The 18,802-nt window shown below is 43.4% G+C and overlaps 2 protein-coding genes across 2 annotated transcripts; both read right to left on the minus strand.

The window, feature by feature from the left end:
• On the minus strand, positions 3,883-4,813 carry LOC100520626 (olfactory receptor 51B2-like). The gene is given in 2 exon segments (XM_013999047.1): positions 3,883-4,468; positions 4,470-4,813. Coding segments are annotated over 2 exon segments (930 nt in total).
• On the minus strand, positions 14,355-15,293 carry LOC100622230 (olfactory receptor 51B5-like). Its single transcript, XM_003360630.2, has one exon. It carries the CDS (start codon positions 15,291-15,293, stop codon positions 14,355-14,357), a length of 939 nt encoding a protein of 312 aa, XP_003360678.2.

Consider the following 18,802-nt stretch of genomic DNA (forward strand, 5'->3'; position numbering starts at 1 on the left):
CCGTTTGCTTGGTCGCCTCACTCAAAATAAAGAACCTGACACCTTTTGGGCTGAAGTCTTATTTTACCATAAATTCAGGAGCATCGAGGCATATCTCCTTAATAAGATACTCTTAATATCAGAAATATCAATATCAGAAATATCAGAAATACATCGGAATCAAGACCAATCACAAAGAATCTAACACTTGTGTAAGAAAATGCTTTGCCGCTGCCTCTGTGTGAGCGCGGTTCTCATTGAGATGGAAATCGCCAACACTGCAAGTTGCCCAGATTAAGTCACAGAGAGATTTAACCTGTGATTGTTGTGCAAATGCTGCTCTGCTCCTGAAATTTTCTTGCTTGACGATATGGATGAGAGAGTAACGTGTAAGAGGAAGAGAAAGACAGTTTGGTGAGGTAGCGAATTAGAGATTTATCGATCCTGATGATGAAAACATGCAGAAATAATAAAGTCCTGGACTCACTTAAGAAAAGATACGCAGAATATATTTCCAGACTGTATAAAACTTCGGCCAGCTCCCCACTGAAAATTAAGTAGGTTTTGTAGATGATGCTAATAAAACATTCAAGACCAAAATGGATACATGTTTTTACTTTTTTCATGAGAAGAACGGTGTTTGAGAAACAGGGAGGCTGTATTTCTCTCTGTAGTTAGGTCAGAAAAATAAGAAATAGAGAAGGCCATGGTAGTAGCTCTAAGTATGTAAAAAGCAGGTCATGTCCCTGAGCCTTTTGAAATAAAGAGAAAACTTAACAGACCTAAGAGAGGACCCTGACATTTGCCCAGAAGTGGGTTTGTGGATTTCTAAGAGTACAAGGTACTGTCCTCAAGCTGAGACCCACTATAGTCAGATTCTTCAGACCTAGGACCACGCTGCATGCATCTTTCCAAGCTTATGTTATGGAGCAGCAATTCCAGGAACAAGGCTTGGCTGTGTATGGGTTTATTTATTGACACAGGCTAATAAAATTACCTCAGTTGCCTAAGAACCAGTCTGTCTGGCTATAGATGGGGGACTATGATCTTGAAATTGATCGACAGCTCCCAAACACATGTACTTTATTTAGCGACATCCTAAGATTCTCATCTTATCAACATCTGACGAGTTGTTCTATAAGGGATACCTTATTCATGAAGGTATAAACAGCCAGTAGAACTTCTCAGTATCCTGTGGGACTAGTAGAAAGATTACTATTTCAACTCTGCACAGAATTCATGAGCACCTGCCATGCACCTGCCAATGTGTTTATGAATGGGAAAACCACTTAAGCACAGTCTCTGTTCTGAGGAAGCTCACAGGTGAACAAGGAGTTTATAACGGGGGTATGATCATGCTGCAGTTTTATGCAAAGCGTTGTTCATATGTGTCTTAATAGGGTCTCTAATTCTAAAAGCATGAAAAAGCATAGGTAGATCTGAGCCATGTTCCTGGCCTCATTTCAGATCTCCTACCAACTTGATTTTCATGCGAAGGCATTTATCTAGGCAACACACAAAACACATCCATGGAAACAGCCCAAAGCACTCAATCCGAGAGCGTGAACTTGATGGGAGAAGAAGGGACGGAGAGGGGACTTTGTTGTACGAGGAAAGAAAGAGTAGGAAAGACACATGGCCCTCGAAAGAAAATAGAGAATCGACCACAGAATCCAAACGAGCACTTGGATGAAGAAGACAGAGTCACTTCTCCTCCCTCCCATTTCATCTTTTACATACACTCCAATCCTCTCAAACGGGGTGGAGCAGAGGCCCCCCATAGACTCGAGGGTGCGGAGCCAGGACCGGGGTCTCGGGGGTCTTCCTGCTGAGTCTCGCTGTCATTACCCGAGCCCTTTCTGAGAGTAGTTCCTCCAGTAAACACACAGACTGCTGTTAGGATCTAATAAAACCTATAACCCTACCCAGCAAGTGGATACGCGTCCACAATGTCACATTTAACTTGGGGCGCACGCAGTTATCCTGGTGCCAATCGGGGGTTCCAGATTAGAAAGCCGAATCTCTCCGGGTCCCTTGAATACCCTCTTTAGAAGGAGGGAGAGCTCTGTGCTGTAGCCTTTCCCACCTTAGCGGGGACCTGCCCTCTAGACCGGCTTCTGGAAAATGTTCACGTCTCCCTCCATTGCCTCTAACATCAGAAGGGAGAGGCGTCCCTTCCACACGTCTGCTCCTCACACTTACCCACCGCAGTCTTGTTGCAGGAATAGGGTCTCCTCACGGCCCTATTTGAAGACCCCGTCCCAGGGGTTCCTCACTTAGCCTCCTCCAGAGGCCCCATTAGAACGCTCCTGTATGCTGGGACACTGCCCCCGAGTCTCAGCTCCACAGCCACCCAGGGGACCCCCTGATTTCTCTACCCTCTGTCCTCTTTCTGGGAGAAGGTGGGTGCTCAGTCAAGGCCCTTGGGGCTTGATTCATGTCCTCAGGAGACAATCAGTTTCCCAAAGGGTGTGAGAAAAGCTGCAGACTGCAGTGCCAGCTGAGGTAGGGATGTCAGGACAGGCCCTGGCTCATCCCCTCCCCTCTCCGCCAGCATCCTCGGCCTCAGGATGGAAGAAATCCAGGCATGACCTTCCTGTTGTTTATTTCAAGTGTCAAACACTTGACAGTTTCCCTCAGGGATCACATGTGCTGTTGTTTATCCCAGAATTTAGGAGTTCCACTTGCATTTTTGTCTTTCCTGTTTGTTTGGAGAATTAAGTTCTGGTCCAGGCGAGCATCAGTGGATTTCTTCATAGCCGTGTGTATGGGCCCTGTCCACTTATTCTTACCATCACATTAGCTTTAGATCACTGGCCACTTCGTGTCAGGTTCACAGTGGGACGCACGGTCTCTTATGCACAGCGTGTGACCGTATAACCAGTTCTAGAGATAAAATATTCACCGTGGATGTTTGTAACATGCCATGGCTGTATGAACAGCGGGCACAGGAAGAAGCTATGAATGGCAGAACATGGGACAAAAACTCAGATGTGTGAGAAGTGGAACTTTATTATAGGTGATTTGGCGCCTCAACCCATTCGGTGGAAGACGCCAGGTGTCGTCACTCAGAATCTTTTTAGTAACCCCTGGCGGGCACTAGGTTTCTGGTTTTGGCGGCAAGGCCCCTTCAGACTGAGTATCGTACTCTCATCTGCTTGTCGTCCACTCTAAATCCAGGTGGCACCAGGGGGGTTGCCTAAGACCCGGCCTCACATGATGCACCGCTGGGCATAGAGAACAGTCAGTTTAAACTGCTTGCCACTGAGTAAGGAGGAACTCTACCCAGCTCAGCCTCCTCTCTCTCTTTTTAATCGACTCTGCAACCATTTCAAGTGTCACTGACTTTGGTTAACTAGTAAGACAAGTGATTCTGCTCGAGTAGAAAATTATAGAATGAAAGAGACATTCTACCAAGTAGAACGATGGAACTCAGGTCAAAGTCATTGGCACTGAGCAAGGGGTCGGGGGCTGAGAGTCAGAGCAATGGTTCTGTGTCTTTTATGTACTTAATTAATTGGTTTATTTATATATTTTTCTTTTTACGACTGCACCCACGGCATACGGGAATTCCCAGGTTAGGGGTCAAATCAGAACTGCAGCTTCCAGCTTACACCACAGCCACAGCGATGCCTGATCGAAGCTTAATCTGTGACCTATGCCACAGGTTGCGGCATCACCAGATCTTTAACCCACTGAGCAAGGCCAGGGATCAAACCTTCATCCTCATGGGTACTATGTCGGGTTCTTAACCTCCTGAGCCACAACGGGAACTGCTGCTTTGTGTCTTTCAAAAGGCAGGAATCCAGCCTTCTGACTCTGAGCTGCACTGACACTATAGAGTCTCTTCTGCCAAGAAACCATCCTGCAGTGGGGAGAATGCCCAGAGTCAACACCTCATGCTCAAAGTCTCTGGAAAGAGAAAAGGCGAGTGAGACCATTCTGTATCTGCTTGGTCTTAACACTGTAGATTATTGGATTCATAAATGGGGGGAAGAGGAAATAGACATAGCTCATGATAATATGAACTGCTTGTGGCACGTATTTCCCAAATCGATGAATGAGGGTCAGCCCAGTCACAGTGACGTAGAAAACCAGAACACAGCTGATGTGGGAGACACATGTATTTAGCGCTTTAGCCTGCTCTTTACCTGAAGCAACTCCCATGACAGTCTTAAGGATTAGGATGTAAGAGATAAGAATGAGCACAGAGTCTAAAAATCCAGTCAGTGAGACCAGGACTATAGGATAGAGTCTGTTGAAGGTGATGTCGGCACAGGCCAGTTTGATCACATCCTGGTGCAGGCAGAAGGCATGGGAGAGGCCGTGGGATCTGCAGTAGGGGAATCCAGAGAGGGTGGTGATTATGGGCACGACAAGTATAAATCCTCTCAGTAGAAGCCCTAGACCCATCTTCACCACCTGAGCATTGGTGAGAATGGAGGTGTATCTCAGAGGATTGCAGACGGCAACAAAACGATCATAGGCCGACAAGCAAGACTCCAGACTCCACAATGGAGAGGGAATGGATGAGATAGGCCTGGAAGTAGCAGGCTCCGTGGCTGATCTCCCTGTGATCCAGCCACAGAACACCAAGCACGGTGGGCATCGTCGTCAAGGTCACTCCAAGGTCTGTGGCTGCCAGTATCGCCAGAAAGTAATACACAGGCTCATGAAGTGTGTGGTCTTCTCGGATGAGGAAGAGGAGGGTGCCATTGCTGAGGAGTATGGAGACATAGATGACAAAGAAGGAGATGGAAATCCAAGGATGAAACATCTCCAGACCTGGGAAGCCAGTCAGCAGAAAAGGGGCAGCACTGATGTTGGACCACATGGTGGGTCCCTGGGAGGAAAAAGTTAAAGCTTTCTCTAAATTAGCCCTGCCAGTAGACATGTAATTTGAGCCACCAAGGTGATTTTTAAATTTTCTAGCAGCAACATTAAAAATAGTAAAAAGGTAGAATTACAAATAATTTAATACACACTTTATCTGCTCTAAAGTAGTATTTCAAAATGTAATCAGTATAAAATCATGCATGAGATATTTTACATTTCATTGTACATTTCAAAATTCAGAAAGTAGGGAGGTCCCACTGTGGCTCAGCAGCAACGAACTTGACTAGTATCCATGAGGATGCGGGTTCCATCTCTGGCCTCACTCAGTGGGTTAAGGATCCAGCTCTGATATAAGCTATGGTGTAGTTCAGAGACATGGCTTGGATCTGGTTTTGCTGTGGCTGGCAGTTAAAGCTGACATTCGACCCCTACCCCTGGAACTTACATATGTGCTGCAGGTGCAGCCCTAAAAAAAAAAAAAAATCAGAAAGTAGTTAACACAGAAATTCCTAACTCAAGCTAACCATAGGGTACAATATTCAAAAGCACACATCTAGACAATAAAGTTATTTTGCCATATCATTTGAAAAATAGGAAATTACAGTATTTGTATAGAATTTTTCTCAACTTGTATCGCTTCATAAATTTTTCACCCCAGTTCTCTAATTCTGATTATTTTCTCACAGCTCATTTTCTCGGTCAGAATCCTCTGCTAAAGTTTACCGGAATATCTGACCTGATCTCACCTGAAATCCAAGATGTTTTGTCAATTTCTAGCTGTGTCTTCTAGTTTCTTCTTCTCTCAATTGTGAACATATTTTATATTGTAGGAAAGAAGTCAGCACTTTGCTTTTGGAAATATATATGTGCATTGATACTACGAATAAAAATGGATGATTCCTGCATAAATGAAGAGCCAACTGAGCATTAGGGATGCAAAGTTCATGACCTTGCTAGTAACAAAAAATAAGCTTTCTTCAGGTTAAGCCCTCTTTACTTAAATTGAAGATCACATTATAGTTATTTGTATGGATAAAACTGTTACATCACCCCACGGTGCCGACCCACTCAGGGAACCCCGAAGAAGGGTGCCTGATGTCTGTCCAGGTACCTGCTGATCTCATGGGATTGTTACTACTAAACTTACGGAGTTCACAATTTTACGCTTCAAGGAAGCATTGCCTTTGTCCATAGGGGACAGAAGATAGAAACTTGGCGGTGATTCTTTTTTTCAACTTCTAAAATTTAAATGAGTGGCAATCATATTTGTCTCTATTACTCAATGATGATATTCTTGCTTCTATGAATTTCATGGTTTGTGCTAAATGCAGTGAATATATTTGTAAAAAGGCAGATGTTTACACACTTATTAGAATGGCCAAAATCCTGAATGCTGACAACACCAAAAGCTGACGAGACTATGGGGCAACAAGAACTTTCACACATTGCTGGTGGAGACACAGAACAGTGCAACCACTTTGGAAGACAATTTGGTGGTTTCTTACAAAACTAAAGGTACTCTTACCGTACAATCTAAAACTTCCACTCCTTGGTATTTACCCAAAGGCGCTGGAAACTTACGTCCACACAAAACCTGCACCCAGATGTGTATAGCAGCATTATTCATGATTATGCAAACTTGGAAGTAAGGAATTCCCATCGTGGCTCCGTGGAAAAGAATCTGACTAGTATTCATGAGATGCAGGTTTGATCCCTGGCCTCGCTCAGTGGGTTAAGGATCCAGTGTTGCCAGGAGCTGTGATGTAGGTCATAGATGCAGCTCAGATCTGATCTGGCATTGCTGTGTCTGTGGAGTAGACCAGAGGCTACAGCTCCAGTTTGACCCCTAGCCTGGGAAACTCTATATACCATGGGTGCAGCCCTAAAAAGACAAAACAAACAAACAAAAGAAACCAAACACTTGGAAGCAAATGAGATATCTTTTAATGGATAAATAATTGTGATATATCTGACAATGAAATATTATATGGCACTAAAAATAGCTATTAAATCATGAAAAAACATGGAGGAACTTTAAATGTATATGAAAGTAGCTAGTCTGAAAAGTCTACATATTGTATAATTCCAATGCTATGACAGTCTGGAAAAGACAAAACGTTGGAAACATTATAAAGATGAGTGGTTGTCAGGAGTCAGGGTGAGGAGATGTGTAGGTAGAGCACAGAGGACTTGTAGAGCAGCAAGAATATTCTACGAAATATGTGAAACACATGAAATTCTAATGATGTATATTTGTTATTATTATTTTAGTCTGAACCCATGCAATGTACACCACCAAAGATGAACCCTAGGTAACCCGATGATTGAGATGTCAATCAGGTTTATCTCTGGTTTTAAAAAAAATCATTTTGGTAAATGATATTGATCACAAGGAAGGTGATACATGTATGATAACAAAAAGCATGTGATTAACATCTGTATTTTCCTCTCAATTTTGTTGTAAATCTAAAAAATCTGCTCTAAAAACTAAAGTCATGTTTTTAAGAAAGCAGAGAGTGGAGTTCCCTGTGACTCAGTAGGTTAAGGATCAGCATTGTCACCGCTGTGGCTCTGGTTACTGCTGAAGCACAGGTTCAGTCTCTAGTCTGGGAACTTCCGCATGCCACAGGTGCTACAAAAAAAAAAAAAAAAAAAAAAAAAAAAATGCAGAAAAGAGAATTTCCCTGAACTCTTACAGTTTATAGTCTAACGGGGTGGATGTCAGTAAACATTTGTCAAAACAGTCTTATATACAAAAAGGGACAGTGAATGTCGAGTGCTTAGGTCACAGTAAATGCAAACTAGATGTTGCCGAGCATTAAATGTAAATATCTTGCCCCGTCTTTCTTTTAAAAATGGTGTTTCTCCTCAATCTTGACAATTGAGCGTTTAGTTCTTGATCTATTCTGACTTTTACTTTTTCTAAAAACTCTCATTATTTCATTCTCAGTGTCTACTCTAGCTCATTCAGGCTCTTATTGCATAAAAAATAGAAAAATAAACATTTTGCAGGTACTGTATAAATAACACACATATTGGATGGAAACGGACGTCTCTTTTACTAACAGATGCAGTAGTCAGAATTCTAAAACTCCCTCCGCCACGCACATCTGCCAAGATTCTCTGTCCTAATCCCTGGGCTGTTAGGTTGTGTGTAGGATGAAATGCCGCGCTAGTGACTACGCAGATGAAACTAAGATTCCCGATCAGTTGACTTTTAGTTAATCAAAGGAAATTCTATGGGTAGACCTAATACAATTATATGAACCTTTAAAAGGACACAAAGCAATTCGAATTCGAGGACTTGACAGACAGTTACTGGTTTGAAGGTGCAAGCGGCCACATTTGAAAAAATTCAGGCAACCAGCCTCCAGGAGCAGAAAGAGGGTCTCGGCTGACAGCCTGCAAAAAAGTAGGGACCTCTGACTTATTACCACAAGGAACTGAGTTCTGCCAACATTATCAATGAGTTTGGAAGTGGAGTCTTCTCTAGATCCTACAGATAAGAGCCCAGCCCAGCCATTACCTTGATTTTGGCCTTAGGATGCTCTAAGCAGAGAACCCAATGAAGCCTACTGGATTTATGACCACAGAGTCACGCTATTATGAACGAGTGTGGTTTTGTAGTGCTATAATAGAAACCAGCACAGTTTGTAGTAATCTGTTGTTCAGTGATAAAAAAACTAGTGCTATTTTCCATATTTTACTCTTAACAAGAAGTTCTCTTGTGGTGCAGTGGATTGAGGATCCAGCATCGTCTCTACTGCGGCTCAGTACGACCCCTGGCCCGGGAACTTCCACATGCCATGGGCAGGGCCAAAAAAACCCCGAATAAACTAATGTTTAGAGCGTTGATGTAAGTTAATTATTATGTCAATTAGATATAGCCACAGAGTTGGCACAGGACAAAGACCTCTACGGCACTGCACGTTTATTTCTCACTCATGTGCGGGGTTCCTCTCATTTTGCCTGGTCTTAGCTGGGTACCTCTGGTGAATTCTTTCCCTCTTGCTCATGCCTCTCACTCAGCTGGACGTCACCTCCATCCTATCATTTTTTGCTTCTTCCTCACGTCCATACCCTTTTCTTGAGTTTATTACAGTTGGACCCCTCACGTTGCCTTCTCCTTCCCGCTAAGTCTGCTAAGTCCTGGACGTCTTTGCTGCATCACCCAGTCTTCAGAACAAAACACAAAATGTTGTCTTTTACATTATATCACTTGTTTCTCAGGCCGAGGGGCTCTCATGAACTCATTCTAATTAAAATATGGATGAGCTCCCGGTCCATAATGAAAATAATGACGCCTTTTGACATACTGATGGTCAGCTCACTTATGAAATTTTAATTATTATTTTTTTTGTGTGAAAACACCAATGCACTAACTGGCTGGTATGCTGATGGTTAAACTGATGCAGGTAATGACACTGAGTTCCAAATCATCATTCGTGATGCCATAATTGGCTAATGTATAAGCTGACTGATTCATACTTTTTTTTTTTTCCCAAAGAAATGTCCAGTTAAGAATCACCAATAACTCACAAACTGGCTCTAAGCAGAGAACCCAATGAAGCCTACTGGATTTATGACCACAGAGTCACGCTATTATGAACGAGTGTGGTTTTGTAGTACTATAATAGAAACCAGCACAGTTGTAGTAATCTGTTGTTCAGTGATAAAAAACTAGTGCTATTTTCCATATTTTACTCTTAACAAGAAGTTCTCTTGTGGTGCAGTGGATTGAGGATCCAGCATCGTCTCTACTGCGGCTCAGTACGACCCCTGGCCCGGGAACTTCCACATGCCATGGGCAGGGCCAAAAAAACCCCGAATAAACTAATGTTTAGAGCGTTGATGTAAGTTAATTATTATGTCAATTAGATATAGCCACAGAGTTGGCACAGGACAAAGACCTCTACGGCACTGCACGTTTATTTCTCACTCATGTGCGGGGTTCCTCTCATTTTGCCTGGTCTTAGCTGGGTACCTCTGGTGAATTCTTTCCCTCTTGCTCATGCCTCTCACTCAGCTGGACGTCACCTCCATCCTATCATTTTTTGCTTCTTCCTCACGTCCATACCCTTTTCTTGAGTTTATTACAGTTGGACCCCTCACGTTGCCTTCTCCTTCCCGCTAAGTCTGCTAAGTCCTGGACGTCTTTGCTGCATCACCCAGTCTTCAGAACAAAACACAAAATGTTGTCTTTTACATTATATCACTTGTTTCTCAGGCCGAGGGGCTCTCATGAACTCATTCTAATTAAAATATGGATGAGCTCCCGGTCCATAATGAAAATAATGACGCCTTTTGACATACTGATGGTCAGCTCACTTATGAAATTTTAATTATTATTTTTTTGTGTGAAAACACCAATGCACTAACTGGCTGGTATGCTGATGGTTAAACTGATGCAGGTAATGACACTGAGTTCCAAATCATCATTCGTGATGCCATAATTGGCTAATGTATAAGCTGACTGATTCATACTTTTTTTTTTTCCCAAAGAAATGTCCAGTTAAGAATCACCAATAACTCACAAACTGCCTGCGTCTTTAGTCATCATCAAGCCCTCCAGCCTCCATTTTTTTCCCCCAAAGGTAGACATCACTTTGTCTTTCTCTCTGGAGCTCTCATTGAATGATCATGAATGAAGTAGCAGCTCTTAAGTATTGGCATTGAAGCATGGACATGTGCACAGTTTTGTCCTGTAACTGAGACTTAGTCATATCACTGAAGGCAAATGGCATAAAGAAGGGAGACTGTGTAGAAAGGTAACACCCAGATATGTGAGAGAGAGAAAACTGGACGCAGAGAACAGCACTTGGAGGAGGAGATGTAACACAGAGACCTTCACGCGTCTTGATCACGCCCTGTCATCACTCAGCATCCACCTCTCTCCCCCTGCCTACCTCTTGTAAAGAATATAGCCCTGTTGGAAAAACAGCTTGATAGTCAGTCCTGGGTTAACAAGAGAGTCTATGTAGAAACTTGGATCTCTTAATTATTTATATAAATACTGGGGAGTTCCCATTGTGGCGCAGTGGAAATGAATCCGACTAGGAACCATGAGATTGTGGGTTCGATCCCTGGCCTCGCTCAGTGGATTAAGGATCCAACGTTGCTGCAAGCTGTGGTGTAGGTTGCAGACACGGCTCGGATCTGGCATTACTGTGGCTCTGGCGTGGGCTGGCGGCTGCAGCTCCGATTAGCCTGGGAACCTCCATATGCCGCAGGTGCGGCCCTAAAAAGACAAAAAAACAAAAAAAAATTATTCTTATAAATACTCATGACCAAAAAAAAATCATTGCTTATTTCTGAAAGTCAGTATTTTTCAAGGAATTGAAATTTTACGTGATACTCTGTTACACTGGACAGAATTCATAAAGGCAAATAGCTTTCCTCAGTGTTCTATTTATTTTCTTGCAACAAGTCTTTGAAGAAAGTGTGGTCCAAGACAGGCAGTCAACTCTATTTTCCTCTCTAGTCTCCCCATTCCATTTTCCCAGGGTTATCAGAGCCTTACCTGCGGCATCAGGAATAAAAGGGAAAGGTAATTGCTGGGTCTTGATGTAGGACCTGGTATTATTTTTGACAACTGATAACAGCATCAACTGGTGAAGTTATTTGTATAGAAAAATGGTTCCCCAGGGTCCCTCTGGCTGCAGACACTTAGGCTTCTAAAATATCGTTCTGGTCGCCTCTGAGGAAGGGGAAGTTCCCCAGAGCTGTGTCCTACAATTACACACTTTTGTTGCATCCAGAAGGCATTATTATAACCACATCTAGCAGGTGGAAGGCATGCGGTCAAATCGCCTTTGTCCTTTCTGATCCCCACCTCAGCAGAGAAGATACCATCAAAACCACCCTTGACTTTGTTTTCATTCTTAAATCCTGGAGCGAGTAAGGGCACTAAACTCAGAAGAAACGTGAAAATTTTCTGATGCCTTTCTTTGGTTTCAGATGAGATCATTCACTGAATACTCAACATACATATTCTTAAAGTAATATTTTCTCACAAGTAAGTGCAATTTTTGATAAATTCCAGTAGGCAGTGAGGGTTTGTTTGTTTTTGTCTGTCTCTTGGTCATATACAGAGGTCACCATTCTTGCCTCTAGAACAAATGGTAAAAAATTCCTTTTACTCTAAGTATGAGATAGTAAGATGAAGTAGTGGACATGGAGAACATGTCCTTCTGACCTTGACTTTCTCCAACAGTTTGTACCTGAACAGAAGGGACTACCCTCACTCTCTGGCAGGGAAAAAGATCTGAGGGACTTTGTTGTTGTTCTCAGCCTGGTCTCCTGAATCTGTCCTGGAGCTTTAGCCCAACTGCAAGCCTTTCGCATGAGTATGAGCATCATGTGGTCAAACACGCGGGTCACATTTTGGCTTCTGACATTTCAGGTTCAGTTTAGCTCTTCCTGAACTCTTCCTCTGCTCAAAAGTCCTTCTGAAAGCCAGTAAGGTGGGAATTCATGATCAGAGTCCGTCCCAGGGGATGACTTGGGTCTGGAATGTCCTTGAACCTGGAAACTCTTTGTATTAAGTATGAATGTAGGGGTGCCTTGATTTGGGGGAGCTACGTCGAAAGCTCAGAATGAGGTGGAAGTAGATAGAGAGCACCTGAGATAATCTACAGTTTTAAACTGCCCCCCTCATTGCAATCGGAAGTAGACTTGCCCTCTGATTTTCATGGCTCTCCTACCCTTTATGTGTAGCACCGTTCCTGGCACCATGAAACTCCTATAGTTCCATCTCCTACTCGCCTAGATTTTTTTCTCTGCTCTGATTGAGCTCTCACGAAGACATAATATATACCCTTTGAGGATATCTTAAGTCACAAGTCCCTTTCTAAGTCATCAGAAAATTTCAGTCAAAAGAATAACGATTTATTCCTTGAGACATTCACACTTTTAAAATGCAATTGGGACACACTTATAGAAGGTGACTCTCCCGCCCCCACCCAAAAACACGGAACTCCCCTCCATTCCCTCAGGCCTTGCTCACAGCAAAAGGAAGGAAGGAGCTGGAACTACCTTTCCCACTCAGGTGGACTAGTTAGCCACTGGAAGATGCCCTAACGTCACAGCTAAAGACGGGGGAGTAGGGTAAGGATGAGGATGGAGATGGGAGGAAGTGTGCCACCTATGTCCACTTCCTCTCCTCTGTTCTTAAGCAGGTACTTGTCGGGAGACATGTTTCTACAATCTTTTCTTAGCCTCTTTGCTGAAAACTCCATCTTGTCCTGCTTTACTTTACCCCATCTTCCTGCTTGAAAAACAGTCCTAGTGCTGGTCAATGACTTAAGCTTAGGAACAAAGACCTAAAGGCATAAGTTATTCATAGGGTCGGCTGAATGAGGATATAATGTGTTGGTCTAGGCACGCCCGGACGTGTGCAGATTGGCTCGCTGTTTGCACAGCATGATAGGTCCTCTAAAGAATAAGAAAAAGGAACCTCAAGTGGTTTATGAGGGGTCATTAGCAGAATATGCTTTAGCAAGGAGAAGGAGGTGCAAACATAGGCACGCCAGGTTGCTGCCCATAAGCATACAGTTTTTTGGAAGCACAGTGATGATTCTCTAGATGCTATGCATAGATAGCTGAAGCCAAGCTTCCTCAAATGCTAATGATTGTTAATGCCTAAAGGTCAGAGTAAAAGCTTAACCAGCTATTGTGACTTTTAGAATAATAAAAGAACTTAAACAAAACAAAACAAAACAAAACCTATATCCCGCACCTACAACCCCCTCCTCATTTGAGGTAATCCTAAAGAGCACAATAAAAGCCATTTCTTGAGGCGGTGCTCTTGGTCCCTGAGACCCCGAGTCCCCTGGTTCCCACCTTTAATTAAGATAAATGTCTTGTTTTATGTTAACTTTTCCTTAAGTTTCACAGCACCCGTTCTTTAGCCCTCACCTGCTGAGCTGGTCTCGGCAGGTACTGCCTTGGAAAATAAGTGTCATCTACCAGTTCCTGAGAAAAAATCATGATCATTTAATGTGGGGGGTGGGTAGAAACCGATGAGTTGGTTGAGAAGATCACATTTGTCAAGGAAGAATGCATATTCTTTTAGGGAAAACTCCTGCTTCGGGGACCAGTCATATGGGTTTCCACCATTTCTGTGGATGTCTGTGAGGGGTTCATGATTAGAAATTGATCGTCTATAAATAGACTAAACTTGGTCCATTTCACCCAAGCTGACGTATAATTCTGATCCCTGTAATCCCTTTCCCCTCTTCCACCTTTCAACCCTGAATAATTGTATTTTACTTAGAGACACACCTCTGCACACCAAATGTATCATTATCACAAGAAGTGATGGTAAAGCAGACAGAGATACCTATATACAGAATTTATGTTTTAATTGCACAAAGGAGACCAAAGATCTGGGCTTCCAGAGATCCCTTGGGCAATGTGTGCTCCACTTTGACAATTGTTTTATCAAGAGGTCTGATCATGGGTGGTTGATAGGAAACTTCTTTGCTCCCCTGCCAAAAACCAGAGTTACATTCTGTGTGAGGGATTGCAGTGCTCAGAGATCAGGCTCTAACTCTCCAGGTAGCAAAAAGGCGAAGAATGCCTCTCTGGATCTGCTTGGTCTTGGCGCTGTAGATGGCAGGGTTCATCAGGGGAGGGAACAGCAAGTAGACATAACTCATGATGAGGTGGACAATCTGTGGGACCTGCTCCCCAAACCGATGGATCAGAGACAACCCAGTCACGGTGACATAGAAAACCAGGACACAGCAGATATGAGAGACGCAGGTGTTGAGGGCCTTGACCCTCTCTTCTCGGGCGGCAAGGCTCAGGACAGTCCTGAGGATCAGCACATAGGAAACAAGGATGACCAGAGAGTCCAGCACAAATATAAGAGCTACAAGCACCACTGGATACAGTCGATTGAAGGAGGTGTCCGCACAGGCCAGTTTGATGACATCCTGGTGAAGGCAGAATGCGTGGGAAAGCTCGTGGGAGTGGCAATATGGAAAAAAGTACAGGGGCAAGACTGGGGGGACGACAGAGACAAACCCCCTCATCAGAATGCCCAGCCCCATCTTCACCACTCGAGTATTGGTGAGTATGGAGGTATATCTGAGGGGGTTGCGAATGGCAATAAAACGATCACAAGCCATAGCGAGCAAAATGCCAGATTCTACAAAGGAAAGGGAGTGTATGAAGTAGGCTTGCGAGAAGCAGGCTACGTGTCCGATCTCCCTGTGGTCCAGCCAGAGGACTCCCAGCACCGAGGGCATCGTGGTCAAGGTCAGCCCCAGGTCTGTGGCTGCCAGCATGGCCAAAAAGTAGTACATGGGCTCGTGAAGACTGTGGTCTTCCTTGACGAGAAGGAGGAGGGCGCCGTTGCCTAAAAGGACAGAGAGGTAGACGAGAAAGAAGGGTATGGAAATCCAGCGGTGAGCTGCCTCCAAGTCTGGAAAACCCGTCAAGAGGAAGGAATTGAAGCTGCTGTTGGGCCACATGTGGGGTTTATCCAGAAGAAATGTTCTTTTTTCTCCGTTATAACCACAGAAATGCAGCTCTACTTTCAAGGTATCACTCCAAAGATCCTGGCTTGGAATTCTCTCTTAAAAGTAAGAATGACATCCACGTAAGGCATTGTTTATGAAAACGTATTCTCAGGACAACCTGTATTTTTTGAGTTCTTATCCACTTATTCTAGGGGCCATCTCCTACCTACTTAATCAAATACTTGGAGTTTCATTGGTCATCTGCAGAGTAACAAGCTCCCCAAGGAATTTTTGAGGCACACTGCAACTTAGAAGCCATCTGCCTCAATGATGCTGATTTCACAGAAGACTCCATCCTTGAGGGATTTCAGGGAACCCAACTCTCACCTTATCCCGATCCACTATTTGAAGTTTAATTGCCTTTACAGTGGTGATTCCTGGCACATGTTATCCTGCATAGATGTATGATTTCTCTGAATTCTCAACAAAAGTCTCCAGATCTAAGAGAAAAGGCTTAGGAGAAGCCATACGACTCCCACTGTCGCTAAGTAGGTGGATGTGAAGAATAGACACTTGGCTTCTATTCCATGGATTCGGGCCGGGAAAACATGAAGGGTTTACTAGCCTTGCCTGGACACTAAGAACTAGTCACTGCTCACAACAATGGCCCAAACTAATTGGAGCTTAGATGATCCTGGAGGCCAGCCGAGGCCCTGGCTCCTCCTAATGTCTCCTCGCATTTGAACAGTTGATCTTCTCTTATTCCCACTTAGGTTCTTTCTCTTTCCCCATTATTTTTCTGTTGGCCACCGAAACAACTTCCCAGAGCCTGATCTCTCTCCTTCCTAGGTACCCGCTTGTACTGTAGAAAACGACTTCCTGGCCTCCTTGGCATCCAGCCGCAGGCTTCTGAGTGTGTCTTAACCAACACTCAGTGAGGGCTCGCTTGCTGTTTGAGCAGAGCCTTGTCCGTTAACGGAGAAGGACTTAGGTCCTCGAAGAGGCCTTTGACATCTCTTCTGCCATAGACAAAGGGCTTCTTGTTTTAGTGCCTTGCTCAAACCTCCTAAAATACGGAACGTATGTTTAGGCATAACATGTAGTCCCATTGTGGCTCAGGGGAAACAAAGCCAACTAGTATCCATGGGGATACGGGTTCAATCCCAGTGGGTTAAGGATTCAGCGTTGCTGTGAGCTGTGGCGTAGGTCACAGATGCTGCTCACTGCTCGGATCTGGCATTGCCATGGCTGTGGCTGCAGCTCCGATTTGACCCCTCGCCTGGAAATTTACATATGCTACAGGTGCGGCCCTGAAAAAAGCAAAAAAAAAAAAAAAAAAAAGGTATGTATACATCAATCATACATATATACAGGTGTACATACATACCTCTATGTACATATGTACATCAGTGCATGTGCATATATATACACACACGCGTACATATATTCATTAATTTCCTCAATATTTTTTGAACACCCACTATTTGAGAGGCATAACATTTTAAGCATGGGAAGTAAATGGTAAAAAGACAAAGTCCTCAATCTTACAAACAATAAATTAAGTTTAAAAATAAGAAAATGTTATGTTCCTACAATTTTAAAATAAAACATTGAGCTGGCATTGCAATCAGAGTGGTTTGGGTGATCTGAGACTGCATCTCTGAAGACGTGACGTTTGAGCTGCGACCTGAGTCACAGGGAAGAGCAGGACAGGTGGGATTTGGAGGAGGATTCGTCCACGGAGAGGGCAAATTAGCATGCCTGGAGCTTGGTGAGCAAATAGAAGAGAGACAGCGGTAATATCAGAAACCCAGGCAGTGGTGAGCTTTCCTAGAGCCTCAAAGACAGCAATAGGAGTTTTGTTTTAGCTACAGCAGCATGAGAAGACACTGAAGAGTCCTAAAAATCTCAGTGGAGGAGGGGCAATGGCATAGTCTGATTTGCATTTGAAATTTTCACTCGGACTGTTAGGTGAAGAATGGATAATCAAGAAAAAAATAAAGGGAAGGAGAAAGCTATGAAATAATTCAAATAAGGGGAGATGATGACTTTGATAAAGAGAGCAGCAATGGAAATGGAAAAAAATACTTAAACAGGTAAGGAAGCGTTTTTCAGGTCCTGTAAAGATACTGACATGTTGGAAATGAGAATGAGGGAAAGATGAAATGAGACTGACTCTAGATTTCTAGCTGGAACTAATGGGAGAATGGTGAAGTCTTGTACTCAAAAGGGGTAGTCTGAGACAAGTATATATTTTCCTGTGAAAACAATCAGGAGTCATCTGTAAATATTACTGAATTAGAACCAGTGGATGTTCTGCTCTTTTCCTGTCACATACTAGAACGGTTTTTTCAAGCTTTTTTTTTTTCTTTCAAATTAAAACATGTTCTTATTCAAACCTGCTTTTTGGAAGGTATTTTGCCAATGTAAGCCACCACCTTAAGAGATTCCCAAAGAAAACCATCCTCTTACCTTGTACCTGTACAGGTGAGATCTATTGCAAGTTTCCAGCAGGGAAGAGGTGCCAGACAACTGGGTGAAGCTGTAATTCGGCACTTTTGACTTGACCCCAAGGGATGGAAAATTGACCGAATCACTTCTTGTTCTCCCTCCTCTGTCCCCAGGAATGAGAAACAAACCAACATTTAGTGCCGACTGAAAATATAAGTGATGTGTAGTCTTCAGTCCCTTTTGTAAAGATAACCCCGCATAGCTGCCCCTCCGTTGTGTTCTCAGTACAGCTCCATTCCCCTTTTTTCTCTGCCCCTTCAGCAATGATATCCTTTAATCCAATAGTTTCTGGCCATGTTGTAAGACTCCCCTTTTGTACAAGAATATGTAGCACAAGTAATGAATCAGTCCAGACAAATCTATGCAACGTGGAAGGATCACGTCTGCTCTGCTAATAACCTTCAAATCAGTTCCCTCTTCTCTAGTCCCAAGAATTTCATGCAGATTCTTAGTGTACTTCATGCTGTAGGAAATTCATATGTCTTCAACTGGGAGCTTCTCTAGGTTTATGAAAAGGAAGATCATGAAGGAAGAGACAAAAGGTGAGGAGAGAACATGAGGAAGGAAAGAGGTTCCGAAGGTGGAGGGTAGAACCAGGAGACTAGTCGATGCCCAAATTGAGGAAACCTAATGCCATTCACACCCATAACCCTGTCTGCAGCACTTAAAAATCTGGTAAATAAGAGGTGCCCCTGTATTCATCCCCTAGAAAGAATAAAAGACGATTGAAGAGGTCAGCCATATTTATGTCATGGGGTGTGGCACGTCTTAGATACTCTTGCCAAAATCCTTTCCAAGTGCTACAATTTCAGACTAAGATCTGTTCACTTCTTGAGAAGTGTTGGCTATGCAGACACTGCCCTTCTTCCCCTTATCTTTCTGGCCAGCTTAGAGAGGCGTTACAGCAGTGGAAATGAAAACAAAAACAAACAAAACCAAAAAAAGAAAGAAAAAAACCCCAAAACTTAAACAGGTAAGGATGCATTTTTCAGGTCCTATCAAGACACTGA

The sequence above is a fragment of the Sus scrofa genome, chromosome 9, assembly GCF_000003025.6.
Source record: "Sus scrofa isolate TJ Tabasco breed Duroc chromosome 9, Sscrofa11.1, whole genome shotgun sequence".
NCBI classification, from domain to species: domain Eukaryota; kingdom Metazoa; phylum Chordata; class Mammalia; order Artiodactyla; family Suidae; genus Sus; species Sus scrofa.